Source organism: Citrus sinensis, chromosome 7 (assembly GCF_022201045.2).
Source record: "Citrus sinensis cultivar Valencia sweet orange chromosome 7, DVS_A1.0, whole genome shotgun sequence".
Classification (NCBI taxonomy): domain Eukaryota; kingdom Viridiplantae; phylum Streptophyta; class Magnoliopsida; order Sapindales; family Rutaceae; genus Citrus; species Citrus sinensis.
In genome coordinates this window covers 6,465,533-6,484,206 of record NC_068562.1, presented here as the reverse complement: position 1 = coordinate 6,484,206, position 18,674 = coordinate 6,465,533, and the positions used below count along the sequence as shown (strand labels likewise).

The 18,674-nt window shown below is 40.6% G+C and overlaps 3 protein-coding genes across 3 annotated transcripts; all 3 read right to left on the bottom strand.

The window, feature by feature from the left end:
- Positions 1-4,548: 4,548 nt before the first annotated feature.
- Positions 4,549-6,497, bottom strand: LOC102619632 (peroxidase 21-like). Its single transcript, XM_006466018.4, has 5 exons — positions 6,363-6,497; positions 5,786-5,934; positions 5,463-5,651; positions 5,200-5,365; positions 4,549-5,106 (listed from the first exon to the last, which is right to left on the bottom strand). Exons 1-5 carry the CDS (start codon positions 6,439-6,441, stop codon positions 4,685-4,687), a joined length of 1,005 nt encoding a protein of 334 aa, XP_006466081.2. The 5' UTR covers positions 6,442-6,497; the 3' UTR covers positions 4,549-4,684.
- Positions 6,498-6,499: 2 nt separating this feature from the next.
- On the bottom strand, positions 6,500-10,513 carry LOC112498942 (putative disease resistance protein RGA3). Its single transcript, XM_052444321.1, has 2 exons — positions 7,302-10,513; positions 6,500-6,648 (listed from the first exon to the last, which is right to left on the bottom strand). The coding sequence occupies exon 1, from the start codon at positions 10,074-10,076 to the stop codon at positions 7,374-7,376; it is 2,703 nt and encodes a 900-aa protein (XP_052300281.1). The 5' UTR covers positions 10,077-10,513; the 3' UTR covers positions 6,500-6,648; positions 7,302-7,373.
- A 1,481-nt stretch (positions 10,514-11,994) lies between these two features.
- LOC102619927 (ubiquitin carboxyl-terminal hydrolase 6-like) lies at positions 11,995-18,603 on the bottom strand. The gene is made up of 18 exons (XM_006466019.3): positions 18,436-18,603; positions 17,173-17,318; positions 16,975-17,010; positions 16,794-16,901; positions 16,363-16,463; positions 16,121-16,247; positions 15,484-15,543; positions 15,312-15,379; positions 14,953-15,003; positions 14,560-14,668; positions 13,716-13,804; positions 13,408-13,477; positions 13,117-13,197; positions 12,938-13,036; positions 12,795-12,846; positions 12,508-12,633; positions 12,332-12,406; positions 11,995-12,218 (listed from the first exon to the last, which is right to left on the bottom strand). The coding sequence occupies exons 1-18, from the start codon at positions 18,443-18,445 to the stop codon at positions 12,163-12,165; spliced, it is 1,464 nt and encodes a 487-aa protein (XP_006466082.2). The 5' UTR covers positions 18,446-18,603; the 3' UTR covers positions 11,995-12,162.
- Positions 18,604-18,674: the final 71 nt, after the last annotated feature.

The following is an 18,674-nucleotide window of genomic DNA, read 5'->3' as shown; positions in this document are numbered from 1 at the left end:
ATAGGTGGCCCCAGCATTCTTGAGACCGAATGGCATCACCCTGTAACAGAACAGACCTTGGTTAGTGATGAAAGCCGTGCTCTCCTCATCCGGCTCGTACATGGGGATCTGGTTGTATCCCGAGAATGCGTCCATGAAGCTAAGCAGACCATGTCCAGCCGTTGAATCTACTAGCTGATCGATCTTTGGTAAAGGGAAGCTGTCTTTTGGGCACGCCTTATTGAGGTCTGTGAAATCCACACACATCCTCCACTTGCCGTTCGCCTTCTTTACCAACACCACGTTCGATATCCACTCTGGGTAATTAACTTCCCGAATGAACCCTGCTCTCAGAAGCTTCTCCACCTCATCACTTACAGCCTCATACCTCTCCTGGTTGAAGCACCTCCTCTTCTGCCTTACTGCCCGAGCACCTTTCTTTATTGCCAGCCTATGACATGCTACCTCTGGGTCAATCCCTGGCATGTCCTCATGTGTCCAGGCAAACACGTCGGCATGAGCCTGTAAGCATTTCACCAACTCCTGCTTTTGCTCTCCCTCAAGTCTCGACCCGATTCTGATCGTCTTTCCCGGGTTCTCCGGTCCCATGCTTACTGTTTCCAGATCCTCTACGGGTTCTTGTCTGCCAGTCTTGTTTTCCACTCGGGTATCGAGGGATGTTATCTGCATCGCCTCCCTTGCTGCCGAGGAGTAGCAGCTTCTTGCGATCCTCTGGTCTCCTCGTACCACTCCGACTACCCCATTCACCCGGTACTTTAGAGACAGATAATGGTTGGACAGCACCGCTTTGCTCATCCTTAAAAATGGCCGACCTAGGATCATCTGGTAAGGACCTTCCTCGTCCACTACGACGAAGTCCAGTATCATTGTTCTTTCTGTCGGGGGGCTCCCGATTGTGATAGGCAGTTCGACCACGCCCAGAGGGACCAGCTTCCCTCCTCCGAACCCCTTCAAGGAGGTGTTGGTGTATTCCAACTTCCGGTCGGCTATTCCCATCTCTTCCAAAGTTGATTTAAATAGCACATCAACTGAGCTCCCCGTATCAACCAGTATCCGGTCAAACTTCTTGCTAGCGATCGTGGCCTTGATGACTAAAGCGTCCTCGTGGGGGTATAGAATCCCTTCCTCATCCTCATCCGTCCACATGATTGGCACTTGCCTGACCCTTGCTCGTTTGGCTGCTGGGGTGTTGAAGAGTATCTCTTTACTGGTCATGGCGTATCTGGCATAATTTTTTCTCGATCTGTTCGAATCTCCAGCCAACGTTGGGCCCCCAGCTATCACCCTCGCTGCGGGCGGCTCGCGTCTCAAGATTCCATCACTCTGCTCCCCTTCATCCGTGGTGGCCACCATCGGGAAAGTCCCATCCATAAACTCGTCCAGGTACCGATTTCTCACCAAATCTTCGACCTGGGTCTTGAGATCTCTACACTCTGCTGTGGTATGGCCATGGGTGCCATGGAACTTACAATAACGTCCTCTATCCCTCCTGTTGGGTAGCTTTGTTATTGGTGTGGGGAGGTGCAGCAGCCCTCGACCCTTTATGGCCTCGTACACCTCATCCAGGGGCATCTTCAAGGGAGTGTACCGCCCATAGTCCTGGTTCTGGTCGACCAGATGCACTGCTCTTTCTCTGTTTGCCCCACTGTGAGTTGGGGGCGGTGGGAGTGCTTCTGGTCTGCTCGTCCTGCTACCGTGGGAATGTTGATGAAGGTCGCCGGATGCCGAATCATGTCTTCTCCAAGGCTCCCTAGCTGGGGAGCGAGGAGGTGGCGCCCTGCTGCGCTGATACTGTGGCGGCCTCTGATGAGGCTGGTAAGCAATTACCCTACCTCCTGCTCCACTACCGGAGATCTGGTGGTCCCTCCTCCTGTTCGGTCCATTAGTTGGTAATGCTTTCTTCTCTTTCCTCCCTAACCCTTCCAACTGGTCTGTCTTGATCCGTGCAGCCTTCTCCTCCTCAATCTCGATGTCTCTTTTAGCCTGTTCGTATGCGGCTGCATACGTTTGAATAGCTGGGCTTCTCAAATTGTACCACAGCCTTCCTATCTTCACCCCTTCTTTCAGTCCCCTTAACGCCTGAGGGTGGTTGAAGGCTCCCAAGTCGAGGACAGCCCGGTGAAACCTCTTGATGAATTCCCGAAGGGTTTCTTGCTCCCCCTGTTTCATGCTCTTCAGCTCCATCATGTCATCTTCCGGCGACATTGCCCCACTAAACTGCTCTGCGAATTCCTGGCACATCTGCTCGAAGGTTTTTATGCTGCCCCGAGGAAGTTTCCTGTACCATTCTCGTGCACGTCCCTCAAGGGATAGTGGGAACACCCTGCACCTTTGGGATGGAGATAATCCCTGGACCCCCGTTATGTCGTTGAAGCGCTCTATGTGCACCAGCGGGTCAGTTCTTCCCGAGTATCTGAGGTCGGGGAGGCGGAAATCTCTTGGAATAACTGCCCTCATGATCTCTGCTGCGAGCGGTGATTCCCCGTCCAGCATTATCCTCCAACCAGGGGCTCTGTTCCTCCCTTGCATGTCATCAATTATTTGCGCTAGCCTTCGCACTTCCTCCTCCAGCTGTCCTGCGCGACCAGGGTCGCGCGCTGCAGCTTGATCCCGCTCTCGCTCTGCATCATGTAAGTGTTGCCTCAGTTCTGTTTCCTCTGCGTTCACCACCCCGTCGCCCCCGTCACAAGTCTGTCTTACCGGGGACTGCTCTCTTTCTCTATGAAATTCTCCCCGCAGAGGTACGTTACCTCTCTCACCGCCAAATCTCCCAGCGGTTCGACTTCTCTCCGCACTATCGGTACCTGGTGCCGCTCCACCGCCTCTCACCCTTCCCTCTTGGGTTACCCTTCGCTCGTTCCGCAGCTCATGCAGGATGGTTGTCAAGGTTTCCATCTGCTTTTCCATTCGCTCCATCCGGTCGAACATGACTTTTTCCCGTGCTTCGCTGATCACCTCCCTCAGCGTCACGGAATCGTTAAGCCTTATGTCACCCCCTTGTGCGCTACTTCCTCCTATCTCCATTGACTTTCGCTTACTCCACCCCTCTTCTTGCTACCGACAGAAGCTTTTTGCTCTGGATCCCCACAGACGGCGCCAAAATGTTGATGCGAGATTCCGGTTCTCCTCGTTCTACGACCAGGATCCCTGCTCGATCAACTCTACCACGACCAGGAGGTCTCCTAGTAATGCTTCTTCTCCGGATGTCCCTGCACACACAGACAAGTCAGAGTACGCCGGTTGTTCTCCCGGCGCAAACCCTCCGACGCTCAAGTCAGATACGAAGGTTCGGGGAACGCTTGCCACAGGTCTTATGGTTTTTTTGTGGTTTTCTCTTTTATCTTAAGAATGCTAACCCTTTTACCTTCGTTGGCTACCTTTTTATAGGCTTCCTCTGAATCTCAGTCTTCCGCTCTTTTCGAGACGGTATGGGACTCCAACTGCTGCGTTATGGGCAAAACATGGGATCTAGCGTGTTACGCCACGGTTCAGGGGAAAGCGTGGCTGCCACGGCTCTGTGAGACCTTGCGTGTTACGCCACGGTTCTGGGGAAAGTGTGGCTGTCATGGCTCCGTGAGATCTTGCGTGTTACGTCGCGGTTCTGGGGAAAGCGTGGCTGTTGTGCCTAGGTTCTCGTGCTGGAGAGCGCGTCTTGCCAACTGCCGTCGACCGGGTCTCCTCGCCTCTCGGTCTCTAGCCGGAATGGCCTCATGCCTTTTATAGGAATTGGCCTCGCGGACGACAACATCGTGGACGAGCAGGATGTTTCTGCTCCTGTTCTTCCACGCGCCAGGCTTTAACGGAAAACACCGGTGCGCAGAACTCCGCCATCAGATGTCTGCTCGTCATTCCTGGTCCCTTCGACGCATTTGTCCCAAACAGTATCCCTCCCAAACAGTTCTCTTAGAAAGATTAAAGCAGAAAGATGTCGAGTAGAGAGAGAGAGAGAGAGAGTCAAAATTCAGTTAAAAAAAGGAAGCCAAAAAAGAAAAGAAAAAGCCCTTACTTACCTGGTTGGGGCTTTTATAGGTACCCAAAACCACCGCCCCAATATTGACGCACGACCATAAGTGGGTGCACGACACGATCGCGCATGGATGCACTACATGATCATTGGTGAATTGGCTTCATGCCCAAATATCTTGGAAAGAATTACGGGTCGGCCTTTGACCAAACCAAACAGTCGACGTGGTGCAGACTCCCTCCTCGCATCAACCAACCGACCACGCATGCTCGACCTTCGGTACATAGAGAAGAGGAGATTTCTCCGTGAGCGGATTTCCTCGCACCTTAACTAAGGAGAGTACGATTCGCACCAAGCAACCTCTGGTCATGCTCGCATTTTACTCCTCAAACAATAGCTATGAGCATACTTACTAAAAAAAATCATACATACATGCACACATTCATACGTACACGAACACATATATAATTTAATATAAAGGAAAACTCTGATCTACACCGGTGCTTCGAAAGATTTGCTTCATTATTAACGAACTCTAATAGAGTACAAAATTAAGAGTGAAACCAACTGGGGATTCTAGAGCACACGTAAAAAGGGTGCAATTGGAAAGTCTTGCACTGAATTTTTATTGCATATTTGCACACCAATTCCAAGTTGTAGCCAACAGTATTAATACAAGTTTGTCAGTAATTTCACCCCTACATGCTGAAACATTGGTATTCAGTAAACATTGTTAGTATTGCTATTTGCATAACGACAATCCTTTCTTATTTCCCCTTGGTCTTCAGTAAGCGGATTATTCTCGGATAACAAGCCCACAGCCCTCGAAAACTGTTGGTGGAAATAGCCATTATCAGCAGCCATCTTTTCAACAAAAGGAGCGGTTCTTGGATCAGAAGCTAATTGTTGATCAACAATGAGTAATCCCTTTTGGTTTAGCAAGTTCTTGTAGTAGTTGTTATCGATAATCATGGGCGTTTCTGGGTCGTTTCTCGCATATAACACTGCCTTTGGATCCGGATTTGGCGTTGGACATCGGCGTTTTAGGTATTCTCCGTATTCCGGATTTAAACTTGGATCGACGGTGGGATAGAGTCTGTGCACTAGATTGACACAATGAACTCGTCCTACAGAGTGGGCTCCTGCACAGAAAACAGAAGCCAGTTTTTTCGTAAAAGTTTAGAAACTTCAATTCAGTCAAGCTCATGATGAAACAAGAAATTAAAAATATATACCTAGGAGAGCAACAGTTCCCTCAACGTCAATGCCAGTAGATTGAAAAGCAGAAAGCACTGTGGATAAGCTATCGTTGTGGTTAGGGATCAACTTGTCCACCTCTGTGAAGTAACTTTCCCTGCTATCTTTCCGCCCGGTTTTCATTTCAATGCGTGGTCCTCCCAGCTGTGAGTAACACGCCCACCCACTATTCAATATTCATTTCAATCTACTAAATGTTGCATCAGTTTTTTTTATTCTTTATTTGCAATAATTAACGTACCATCACAATGCCCTCTCTAGCAGACAGGGCGACGATATCAGCACAAGAAACAGTCACTGGGCATTCTTCTTCGAGGGCTTCTTTGATTGTGTCCACATACCTGAAATTCCTCATGCCGAAACTTCTTTCCGATGCCTGCTCTGATACAATACCACCCGCTTTCTTCAGCAAGAGCGACGCATCACATGACTGCAAATTTTTGGGCAGCTTAATTGTTGTAGCAAATTAACAAAGCTATGATCATTATATCAATATGACAATATTAAAGATAACAAAATTATGCTATGTGAGTTCTATATATATATGTATGTATGTATACGAACCTTGACGATGCAATCGTGGAAAAGATTTCTGACCCACGAGACTGCTGTGTTTCCATGTTTGTTGTATAGGTTAATGACCTGTTGTTTTATGATGTCCTCTGCTTTCGGACAACTCTCTGCATAATAATTAAACTGGAGCTGGCTTTCACCTGCGTCAAATTCAAACAAGAAAATAAATAAATAAATAAATAAAATGGTATATGTATATTTATAACATGCTACATAGAAAATATTTCAGAAAGCAAATCAAAATGTTAGCGGATGTGTAGCTCGTGGCACACTTTATTTCAATTAGGATTACGTGTATGTATATTAAAAACAATTTTTTTTTTTCCGCGTAGCCGTGTGTATTTTTATTTATAAACATTCAAATGAATGGCACACTGAATATACAAGAACACACACATCTCATTTTATTACTATGTCATATTAAAAATAAATAAAATTTTGCTTTTCTTTTTCAGTTCATAAGTACCCGAAAACAATTTTCTGAAAAAGTAACTACCGCAATAAAAGTGCTAAATTTCCCCACCATCTCATATAAGAGAGTGTATATATATATATATTAGTAAAATACCAGAATAAAACTGCAAAAGCAACGGTAATAGCAGCAAGAAGTAGCTTGAGCAAAGATGATGATGCCTCTTAGTAGCCATATCTCTCTCCAAGCTTTTGGCTTCTTGCCTTCTTGGCTTTTTGAGTGATCCAAACAAGGGACTGACCAACTGCTTTTATAGGAAGTGCTTGAAGAATTTGTTAGCCTCCCACTACGCGGCTTTCCTTTGACCCTTTCGGCTCCTTCCCCACGCCAGCGGGCCCCACTTGAAGACCACCCTCTTCAAATTAACAGCATTGTATATAAACTGAAATTATCACTTCTTTAATCAAATATTTAGCCATAATATATGGAACGTGGCGATAAATTTGTCAAGACAAAAACCGAAAAATTAGTTACTGAGAAATAATTAGTTCTGTAACATAAAAAGTCAATATTTGGCATTAGCCCCTGATTATGCATGCCATGTCACCCCCGCATTAGTATTTTTAGTGGACTTAATCATAATAATACTCAAGCAAACCACTAATTCCCAACAAGAAAGTCGCATTTTGAGGCTAAATTATGTGGCCTGAAGCTAACCTAATCCAACGCCTGAACCGTGTAGTGGACTAGTAGTTGATAGAATATATATTGCTAACATGGACTTAGCTATTTTAACTTTTATAATTGTGCCATTGACTTTTTAAAGTGCAAATGTAGAATAGAAAAAATATGAGGACATAAATTAATTTTTTAATTTTTTCAACAAATCTAACGACATTCAGCTCCGGAAAGTCCAAAATACTTTCAATCTTGCAATAATCTAGGGAATGAGGAAGACTTAGCTGGTGCTCAACAAAACAGTTCCTAAAATAAATGTGATACTTTTGAATTACTCGCTGACTGCTGTGTGCAAGATTTTGCATTGAACAAAAGCGATATTTTAACTGATAAAAAATGAGGACAGGAAGAAGTTACCTGGGGGACAGATGCACTTGCGGCACGGCAGTCTCAGAATTTCTGGGCTTTTTCTTGGCACATAGCCATTATTCAATCTCTGATATTAGGGATGTGAGAAACCTTGTACCGCCAGTCTCCTGTCCTTCCATAACGTTCTTTGAGAACCGAGCACCAATTCATCGTCAGCTCATTCATCTTTGTCGTTAGAAGAAGGTGGTCTGGCAATGCCTTCAATTTGTGGCAACCATCAAGTTTCAAGCGGTGAAGACGTGGCATGATTTTAATATCTTTTTGTCCAGAAATCACGTAATCCCACTCTTCCCACTCATCCATGTCCCTAAACTCGAGAAACTTCAATTTCGGAAAGACAACTGACGAGGAAGACAATGATATGCCATCACTTTCTATCCCCAAAAATTCATTACCCACTCTCCTCACGCTTGACAGAGCTTCCACAACAAGTGATTCCAGGGATGGCAACCTTCCCAAAGATGGCAGTTGCTCACATTTTCCATAGCGCTGGAGATTTAACATCCTTAACTCGGTTAGTGACATCAACCAACTGGGACTTATAATCTTGCTTTTATAGTCACATATCGTTAACTTCTCCAAATCTGGGGAAGGCTGCAAGGCTTCAAGAACTTCATTATCCTTATCCACCAATTCTACTCGACCCAACTTAATGAACTCTAGCCTCAAACAAACAAGGTGTTTCTTGCTCTCCAGTTTTGCACTTTTGGCTTCACCAACATCAGTCACATTTCCTAATGCTGTCAAAACAAGTGACCCTTGGAGATGGTTCAAGTTCTGCAAACACTGCAGGCTACCTGCTTTGCTTACATTTTCGATATCGCTAACAGTGAATTCACTTAACGTCCGAAGACAAGTCAATCTCTCCAATCCTTTGGGCAAGTACAGTAAAGGAGTCCCCTCATTTATTAGATGTCTCAGGTTGATTAACTTGGCTATCCCTTGAGGCAACGCATGAAGATTCCCACAATTGCTCACATCTAACGTTTGTAGATTACACAAATCACACAGTGCCTCAGGCAACTCATATATCGCATCATTGTTACTCAAATTAAGGTACCTCAGATGTTTCAACTTCTTTATGTTTCTGGGGAGTCTGGCAATTGACAAACAAAAATGTCTTTCATGACAACGCAAACATAACGTCCTTAGGCACGTCAATCTATCAAATAAGCTTGGAAGAGCTATGTCAGCCACGCTGTCCCTTATCCCTGGAAATATAGTAGATGAATTGCTCTTGTGAACAATCGAAAGACTACGCAATTTTGTTTCATTACACATGGGTTGTGCAAGAAACTGAGCAAAATCATGCACTATATCATGCATCTTACAACTTATTATGCTGCCATCATATTCACTTCTTTCAAAATCTTGAAAGAAAGAACGAGTTGCCAAGTTTACAAAACACTCTTCACCAATTAACTCCATATCTTCCCTCCCCTCTACCTTAAGATAACCCTGAGCCATCCATAACTTGATTAAGTGATCTTTATTTATCTCATAGCCTTTAGGAAATATGGCACAGTATGAAAAACATCTTCTCACTATAGATGGCAAATCGAAGTAGCTAATTACCAGAGGGGGCAAAAGCCCTTTCTCCACATCTTCTACTTTCCATATTTCACTATCTAAGACAGTTTTCCACTGTTCCATTGTTGTTTTCAAGCTTAACAGACTCCCTGAAGTCTTTGCAGCAAGAGGCAAGCCATTGCACTTGTCCGCAATCATTCTACCAATATCTGTTAATTTTTGGCACTCTTCAGTTGTCCTTCCGGAAAATGCAATTTGACTGAACAACGACCAGCAATCATTGTCAGGTAATTTAGCTAACAAGATCATGCTGGTGGTTCGCATCATTTTTGCAACATCTTCCTTACGTGTTGTCACCAATATTCTACTTTCCGGAGAACCAAACTTAAGAGTGCTCACCAACTCTTCCCACTTTGTGGGATTTCCACTCCATACATCATCAAGGACGAGAAGAAACTTCTTTCCCTTGACAGATTTCTCAATGTGCCGCAGCAAAGTGTCAAATGCAGCAACAGCCGATACAACATCTCGAAAAGATTCAAGGATCGCTTTGGCAACCCTAATCTCATCAACAGGGTCAGAGAAACACACCCATATTCTTTTGTCGAAATGGGCATCAACTTTGACCTCGTTAAAAACTAATCGAGCAAGAGTAGTTTTCCCAACACCACCAGTCCCTAATATGGAAATGATAGGGAGGGACATTTTTTCTTGGCTACTACTACCCAACAGCAAGTCTATAATTGTTTTCTTCTCCTCATCCCTTCCACGAACTTTTGACACATCAATAACAGACGTAGTCATTGGTGGTTTCAGTTCTCGTGTGCCACTAGTCAAACTGAAACTGAACCTATCTTTTTCCCTTGCAATATCGTCCAGTGTTTTACTTAGATTCTTTATCTTGACAGCAATGTCATAATGCGGAACAACTGGCCTATAGCAAAAGCCATTGCAGAGGTTGAGAGAGCGTACCTTTCTCGAATTCTTATAAGCATTTTCAACTTCCTTCATGCCGGTGTTCCACTCGTCCAAAACATCATCAATGTCATTGGATGTGTCTTTAAGCTTAAGTAGCCAATGCCTCACGGCTGTCTCGTTCACTAGTCTGCACTCTGCATCTTCAAGCACAGGTTCAATGGCCTGGAAATTGCTGAGAAGGCTTTGGACTGCTTCACCTACCCCCGCGATCGACGCCAGTTGTTCTATGATTCTGGAAACAAGAGCCTCAGCCATGGTTATTCAGTATTAGATGAAATTTTAGGAATTCAAGTTATTTGGTGTGGTGGCAATGCTACTCCCCTTCGTTCAGTATTTATAGCTCATGGCAAAGATTAAAAAAAAAAAAAAAAATCTAATGTCACACGCACAAATTTACAGCTAGTTTCCATTTAGCAAGAATCTGATGCAAAGAGTGGAAGGCAGGAAGAGTTGGACAAAATAAAGTAAAAGTTCAAAAGCAAATTCGAAGGCAATGCAAAACACATGTATGTCTGCTAAATTAGAAGATCCCAAGGCTTACGATGACACATCCCGGACTTGGCTAACTTCACTAGCCAAGCAACCAAAGCGGGGGACCTCGGTGGGAATAGTGAAAGAAAGAGAAGGGGAAGAAGCGGGGTAGAGGAATTGGTCGACTCATCAGGCCCATGACCTGAAGACTGCAGGTTCGAATCCTGTCCCCGCCTAATCACTGCAAACAACTGACATCCTTGGTTGATGATCCTCGTCGGTGGAAGGGAAAGCGCGAGAAAGGCAAAGACAGCGAGAGTTGGACATTATAAAGTAAAAAGTTCAAAAGCAGATTCGAAGGCAATGCAAAACACATGCATGTCTGCTTAATTAAAAGATCCCAAGGCTTATGAAGACATATCCTCGACTTGGCTAACTTCACCAGCCAAACATTTCCTCAAATAATAATCTTTAGACCATTGGCATTCACATTTCTTGAGGTTTGTCTAAATAGAGGAGAATCTGCCTGTTTACTAATTTTCAGTTTCAAGGAAAGAAACAAAACTTGACATGGAAATTAAATGATGAGTTCAATTGAACCATACGACGACATTACGAGAATGGAACATATTCTGGTTTCATAATCACCTATGGAATTGGCCCGGCTTTTATATGCTATTCTTTGCTTTGGCCTCGCAGTGGGTGTTATTCCTTCGCTCGATGACAAAGTTTTCAATTTCCTAGAAATCTTCCTTCATAGTCTATTATCCATTACTTGCAGCATTTAACTTGGTGCTATGTAATGAACCTCTTTGTGATTCAACTTGTATCTTGTGTCCTTGTATATTGTTCATATTGTGATTTTTTGTTTTTGTTTACGGCTATTGTCTTAAGTTGCAAGTATTTTAATTCTTAAGCAAAATCAGAAAACACAAGTTGCTATGCTTACCAATGAGAAATATCCCAATTGAATTTTAGTTTGAGAATTAATCAGTTTGAGGATATTGAAATTCCTAAAGTCGATCAGAATTCAGAACCCTACTTCAAAAAATTTGTCAATATCCTACTAAATCATTTTAAAAAGTCCGATTATTTTGTAATCACTCTAAACTATGAAGAATTTAATAATAGCTTTGGCAAAATATATAATAGATCAATCATGAGATGTTAAAGAAAGAATATACGGCAGTCGGTCATTGGGCATTATTATTGAAAATTAGAATGTGGTCGGTAATGCCCACCATGAAGGAATCATTAACAAATCCTAAATCCAATTGACAAAAGGTTGGACGATTTATTCGTTTGCCAACAAAACAAAGAATATCGGCATATGGCATCAGACAACCAAACACAAGACATCCACTTGATATGCACGTCGTTCGCGAGGCCACTAAGATACCGACCAACTCACTTTAGAAAGGCAAATGATGAATGAAACGTCGTTCGTTTAACGGCCTGGACAGGTGTCAAACGACCCGAGGGTTTTTCATCAGAGAAATCGAACTAAAAATAGAAAATTCTGCTGCTAGCCGGTAAAAAGAAAAATAAATAAATAAAAGAAATAGCAATCAGGAACTACTTTAAAACTCCCAAACACATTTAAAGAGAAATTCTAATTTCAATGAAATGTAAAATCAACTTTTAAGGAATGTCCCATTTTCTGAAATTCAATCAATTGGGGAAAGAAAAAAAAAACGCGCCCTAAAAGTATAGTTATAAATAAGATATATACGGCACAGTTTTAGCAGTACAACACAATTCTGTAAGGATCTATTGACCAATTCACAATTCAATTTTCAAACTACCAAAGTTTCCGTGATTTAAAATCAAAGATCAACCTCTCCCAAATTGATTTGAAAGCTAAATCGGACTACATGGAGATGGAACGAGCCTTGTACATGCAAATGTATGCCATATGCCAATCACCTGAAAGAAAAACATAAATTTCATTAGAATAATATTTTTAAATATCTAATGTACATATATAGCTGCTCACAACCCACAAGCTAAGATAAAATTTTCCATGAGGCTCAGCTTACCTCCTCCAGACAGTTTAGTGATGTCTTCCTCTCGCTGAGGAAGGGGATTATCATCATCATATTCAATCCATTTTCCTGTGATTAACAACAGTCAGTTTAACAACTAAACAAAAACAAAAACAAAAACAAAATAAATACATTGCAAAATTACCGTACAAATCAGCCAAAAAACTTACCACTTTCTTGCTTCACCCAAGCAACATAATGCCCTGAATCAGCACTCCTACCCTTGTGGGTCAGCACAGCAACCAGATCGTAGATTCCAGTTAGATGTGTTTCCTTGTCAGTGTCAGTAGTAACCCCTGAGGTAGACAGAGCAATCAGATAGTTGAAGGAATGTGTTTGATGTTAGTGCACTTGAGTTGTGAGGTAATTATATATATGGTTTATGTTCCACATATTATGAATGAAATGCAGAACAAGCACACCCCATCACTATGATAAAGGTGAATCAAGTTTTTACCATCTTGAGATGAAGCTACTGATGATTCTCCACTTCCATTTGATGCTGATCCCTGCTTTGCAAAAAAAAAAAAAAGTTCATAACAAACAAATCCACATAGCATATGATTATGAGTTCATCTGCATAAGTAACAGTTAAATCACCTCGGCTTCTGTCATTTTGACGTCATTATCCTTCGAATTAGAGCTCTTCTCACCACCTTTTTTTAAACCAAGCTTTTTACCCTCCTCATCCCTTAGTTTCTGAGAATTCAACAATTTTGTTACCATTCATGAATAATGACTTAATATAAAACTCACTGGAACAAAAGACACGCAGATACCTGACGAGGGGCATCCAATTTTTTGCGAAGATCATCAGAACAGAAATCGTAAACATCCAACTCCAGCGGGTAATCCACTTTCTGAGATTCTCAAGACACATTTCAAATATGTCATAAATCAAATGCTTATGCCAAAAAAGGGTATGCGTCACAATAGCATTTTAGACTTCAAATCAAATGATTGTGCCACAGATAGTAATATTTGGAATTAAATAATATTCCTTTTGTACAAACATGTGAAAAAATTAATCCTTTGATAAGTAATAGAAAAAGAAAAGAAAACCAGAATACCCTCAAAATCTTGGCTTTCTGGTTTGACTCCCTCTTCCAGAAAAAGCGAACAAACTGAATGGTCAAGTACCTTTAAAAAGAAAAATTATATGTGAAAATTTTGGTCCATCTCATATAACATGTCAAAATATAAACAAGAAAGACAAAAGCTAAATCAGCTTCAGACTTCTGAACCATTGCAGAGTGGGTCAAAACATTGATGGAAAGAGCCATATAGTTAGATTCTCTAAGAACATTTGGTGGTGAATTGGAACCATCAGGGAGAATGCACAGTCAAGAAAATAAAATGAAAACAAGTGATTTGTTACCTAGGCAAGCCATTAATACAAGACTCTTTCAAGTAAACTGCACTACGACCCAAGGCAGGAGAAGCCTTCTCCAGTTCTGATTTCAAACCCTACATGCATCATAAAAATAAGAAGATTAACATATTGATTAGAGGTTAATCAATTAAAAAAAGGTATAATGATCACTCCATGTAGAAATCATGAAAGAACGGGCAATATAACAGGCGTTGACTACAGACATAAATTTCGAAGGTTATGCCACAGCAGTAGAAGATAGGATAGGGGTCACTTCATGGTTGTTATAGAAAGATTCACATTCCAAAATGAAGAGACTAAAAGTGTTATTCAGCTGAAAGAAAAAAAGGTAAGTTTGTGAATGTCAAAGCTTCATATACTAAATATTTCAAAGCAATCAATCAAAGCTTACAAGACTGTTTTCAGATACAGGATGGACATTCGAAGAACCTAACAGTCACATGATCCTTTCATCCGTATCAAAAGTAATAATAGTGACAAAGCGAAGTAGACAGCCTAATACAAGTTAAAGACATCAGCAAGGGATGATACTCAAACGTACTGCACAATTTATGCTTTGTATGGGTCCTTTGTTTTCTTTTGACGATCATATTTCTGCAGACAGCTTGTTCTTGGTTCATTTGAGACAACAAGGGGATGTGAGTGTGTGAGTGTGTGTGTGTGTGCGCACGCGCGTGTATGCATATATAACAAGATCTAGTCAAGGAAAGAACTCATTGAAACTACAGTGTTGCACCCAGACAATTATATCATTTGACGTAATACAACTCCACATTATCACAAACAAAAGGGAAGAGGCATTGTATGATCGTCAGCTGATGTCACTTACATGCTTTAGTCCTTCATGCAAATGGTTCACCTCATGTGATATGTGACATTTAAGAGCATAAATTGATTCCGTTTCCGAGCTTTCCTCACCACTTTCTTGGCAATGCACTCTAGCACTCAAAACCATCTGATCAGCAATTTGTATATATCGAACTATCTATTTTCAACATTCCTTAAACTGTAGAGTTAATAAGCTTTCTACATCAATCATTTTATTTCAAAGTTACAAATTAAGTTTTGCAATCAAACACATAAACCTCATAACAAGCATGATAAAATGAGCTGTAACAAAAAACCAATCTGAAAATAAAATGAGCTGTAATGAAGCTGATATTACTATGTGAATGATGCTTAATAGTATGCTAATGCTTCTAAATAGAGCTTAAAGACATACCTGCTCACAATATCAATACCGAAAAGGGCTTTCACTGTATCGGGAATTTCACTGCATGTGAAAAATTATCAAAAAGAAAACAGGGATTATTATTTCCAAATAAGCATCAATGAAAAAATAGATAATCAGTCAATTTAGATAATCAGTCAATTACAAGATCAAAATGTGAAACAGTAATCATCCATCAACATGGTAGTTAAGAAACAATGATGTTGAAAACAACTTAGAATGAGTCAGCACTGCTGTTAGGTGGGCTGCTATAAGACCAACACCATACCCATCCAAAGGGTAATTGTCCTACAATTATGCCATTAAAAATGGGGGAAAAGAAAAATAAAGAAAAAGAAGAGGAAAACCACCTAGCATTTACTGATCTTAGAGACTGTGAAAGCGTATACAAAAGCTGTGTCCAACACTCTTCAGCATCCTGTTATAAATCCAGAGAAGTTCAGGGCTCAACCCACTAACATTAGAACAGTAAAGGGGGAAAACAAGAAAAACTGTGGTCACTAGAACAGAAAATAGAATAACCTGCTGCATGAAGGTACCATTGTGCAACTGGCCAAACTGAGGATACTTTTTACGCAACAGCTGTAAAATGAAAAAAAAATAAGTATGAGATGCATTCTCCAACAAGCAAAAAGTAATATATCAACCAAACGCTAAAATGAGGTTTCCAAAATATGGTTCTCTGGTAAAATCAGTTTGGATGACTCCAACTATGTGTAAGCACCCCAGAGATGATAACCAAAAAATATCAAGTAGCACAACCACAAGCCTTCAACTTTTAGGAGAGAATATTATGTCAGAAAAAAGTGTCACTACATAATGTATACTAGTGATCTCAACTAATGCATGACCTAGGTAGACAAACCTAAGAATTATAACTTCAACATAAAAATTATAAAAGAGTAATAAGTATTTCATCATCCTTGACTTTAGAAAGGAACACACTTTGTCCGCAGCAAGACTCCAACTTTCACTATAAAATCACTCAGTTGAAGCATGAGAACTCATGTCTACCAAAAGCATATTGCTCTCTGCTTATAAAACTACTCTCCCTCGATCTAAGACTTAACCATGAATATATGGTATCTTAAGGGCATTGCACATAGAACAGCCATAAAAGAAGTACCACTGATTATGTCATACAGGAAAGAGTACAAACCATCCAAAACTGCATAGGAGCCACAGGCTTCACACTTTTATCAAGATCATTAAATAATTCAGAAGTAGCAACTGTCAACATATGAGAGCTTTGATCCACATCATTGCTTCTTCCAGACTGTGAATACCTAATTAACCCATCCAACATCAAATTTCGGCCATACAAAAACATGCCAAATCCAGTCTTCAATTGGCAAGGCATCACCAGGGAAGCAACAATATTCATTGACAAAGATAACTTACTTAATTAAAGCAGACTTCAACTCTGGAACAGAATGCAGGCACTGGATGGTGGAGTTCATGTAGCAGGTGTTTCCCAAATTGAACAGGCCAGCACTATGACCCTGGAACACAAACAATATTCAATGGAAGTATTATTTTGAAGGCAAGAGAAAGGCATCTAAAACCAAAGCATTTATATGCATATACATATTAATGGGAGATGCCCTCATCAGTAAATTAGAGCCACAATTAACACCACCAGTAGAATAATAATAATAATAATAATTAATTATTATTATTATTTTTTTTTTTTTTTTTTGGCTGCCCAGAAACAAATAGAATGATGATAATGACAGAAATAGAACTGAAGAAAGAGGTGGCTCATCATATTAGCACCAACAAAAATAAAAAGAGAGGAAATAAGCACACCCAGCAATAGTGATTGAAGTTACCAGTGATAACACTTGTTCTTCTTCAGGAAGATCTTCCACAAAAACAGGTCCCTTCTCAGGAGCCTTCACAATCTCATCTGCTGTTCCCATCATCATCAATCTTTGACCCTAGAAATAAAAGAACTTAAGTTTGTCCCCATCACAACAAAATTTAAATTACCATTATCGATTAATGATTTACCTGTTTCACTCCTAACATTGACCAATCTGAATCATCCTGCATTCTCAGAAGAATCCGATTATAAGAAAGGCACACTCATGAAATAGGAAAATATATGCAGAGAAATCAATTTGCAATGTCATTATGTAGGTATTTAAGCAGGTCATAATTTGGTTGTGCAATCAATTATGCTTAGCTACCATAAGGCCATCCAAGTACCTTCAGTAAACCGCCCTTTACCATAATCTTCTGCCTTTCTGGTGGCACACCAGTCAGATCATACAATTGACACTTGAAAACATAAGGGGTCTGGCTAGTGTCAATTTCCACATTCGAAAAGACCTCCTTTTGCCATTTCACACTCACTACAACAATGCAGCAGAATTGTGAAGAAAAGCAACCACAAACATTGTAACAATGTATAACAACTAAAAATCATCAGATTATGCTTCATTAAAAATAATCTAGGGAAAGAATGATAAGAAATGCACAACTTTGTAATGTGCATTACTGCTACAAACTCCATATGATAAAATAGAAATTCCAACAAATTTTACTATTACATATGACTTCTAATAACAAAAATTATATACACTTTGTATGCAAATGTACATGAATGCTGTGTGATTTGTTTATGATTTCTGAACAACCTACACATTATTGAGCTACAGTAAATAAGCACTGCCGACTTCAAAATTAACCCATCCCTTCAAAAAACTACTCTAGCACAACAAACATAACATGTACATAAGACACAAAGAAATAGCACACAGTTAAATCACACTGTTAATCACCAGTAGCTAAAAGTTAAATCCACAAGTCAACTACCAATCTCACAAACTCAAAGCCAGTAATTGGTGATAACCCAGTTAGAGTAGTTCAAAATAGCATTAAATAATAATAACAATAACAGCTACAACAACAACAATAATAAATCAAGCTATGAAGAGTAATGGTGCAAATCCAAGACAAACTACTCAAAATAAAACAGGGTAAGTAAGCTAAGCTTCAGTTGCTCATTAAAAAGAGACTATTCTGTAAAATAATAATACGATTTCATATCTCAGTTCACTAGACTACAAACAAAGACAAGAAAACTCTGAATGGTTTATTTATCAAAAATTTATAACCGACATTGGAGAAAATAAAAAATATTAAACGGATATCACCACCAATAATCCACCACTGACCCGGCTCATAAAATTTCAAAAGAAAGCACAATCAAGTTCCAGAAAAATATCAAAATAAAGCCAAATATCATATATTAAGCTCCAAAAGTGTCTATTAATCAACAAATCGTGAACAAATCCACACACAGAAAAGGGAATCGCAAATAACCCAGTTCGCGAAATTCCAAATAGAGCATAAAGATCAAGCTTCAGCAGTTTCGATACGAGTAAAGGAAAACAAAATATGAGCAAATCGAATTAATTAAATTTTGTTAATGTGAAAAAGCAAAGATTGAGGGCTTAACAAGCGAACCTGTTAGCATGATTGAAGAGGCTTAGAGAAATCGAGAAAAATGTGTAAATGGGTTTTTGAACAGTTCGGTTTTTCGGTTTTTGTTTATGGCTTGGAGCCTTGGACGAAGGGCAATCGAGTTGATTGCTTTTATATATAATTGACGTCCGGATCCGACTCGTATATGAACACCCGGGACCGCATTCAAATTCGTGTGTTTTCGAGGAAATTTCACTGATCACCCTGAGGTTATTCTGATA

What these genes read in the sequence shown, in the direction of transcription:
- LOC112498942 (XM_052444321.1), bottom strand. Translation starts at nt 10,076, where the DNA reads ATGGCTGAGGCTCTTGTTTCCAGAATCATAGAACAACTGGCGTCGATC.
- LOC102619927 (XM_006466019.3), bottom strand. An exon ending in AGAAAGCCAAGATTTTGAGG is followed by an intron (nt 13,198 to 13,407) that starts GTATTCTGGTTT and finishes TGAGAATCTCAG; the next exon opens with AAAGTGGATTACCCGCTGGA. An exon ending in CACTAAACTGTCTGGAGGAG is followed by an intron (nt 12,219 to 12,331) that starts GTAAGCTGAGCC and finishes TTTTTCTTTCAG; the next exon opens with GTGATTGGCATATGGCATAC.
- LOC102619632 (XM_006466018.4), bottom strand. Translation starts at nt 6,441, where the DNA reads ATGGCTACTAAGAGGCATCATCATCTTTGCTCAAGCTACTTCTTGCTG. An exon ending in CTAGAGAGGGCATTGTGATG is followed by an intron (nt 5,366 to 5,462) that starts GTACGTTAATTA and finishes TGTTACTCACAG; the next exon opens with CTGGGAGGACCACGCATTGA. An exon ending in GGGAACTGTTGCTCTCCTAG is followed by an intron (nt 5,107 to 5,199) that starts GTATATATTTTT and finishes TTTTCTGTGCAG; the next exon opens with GAGCCCACTCTGTAGGACGA.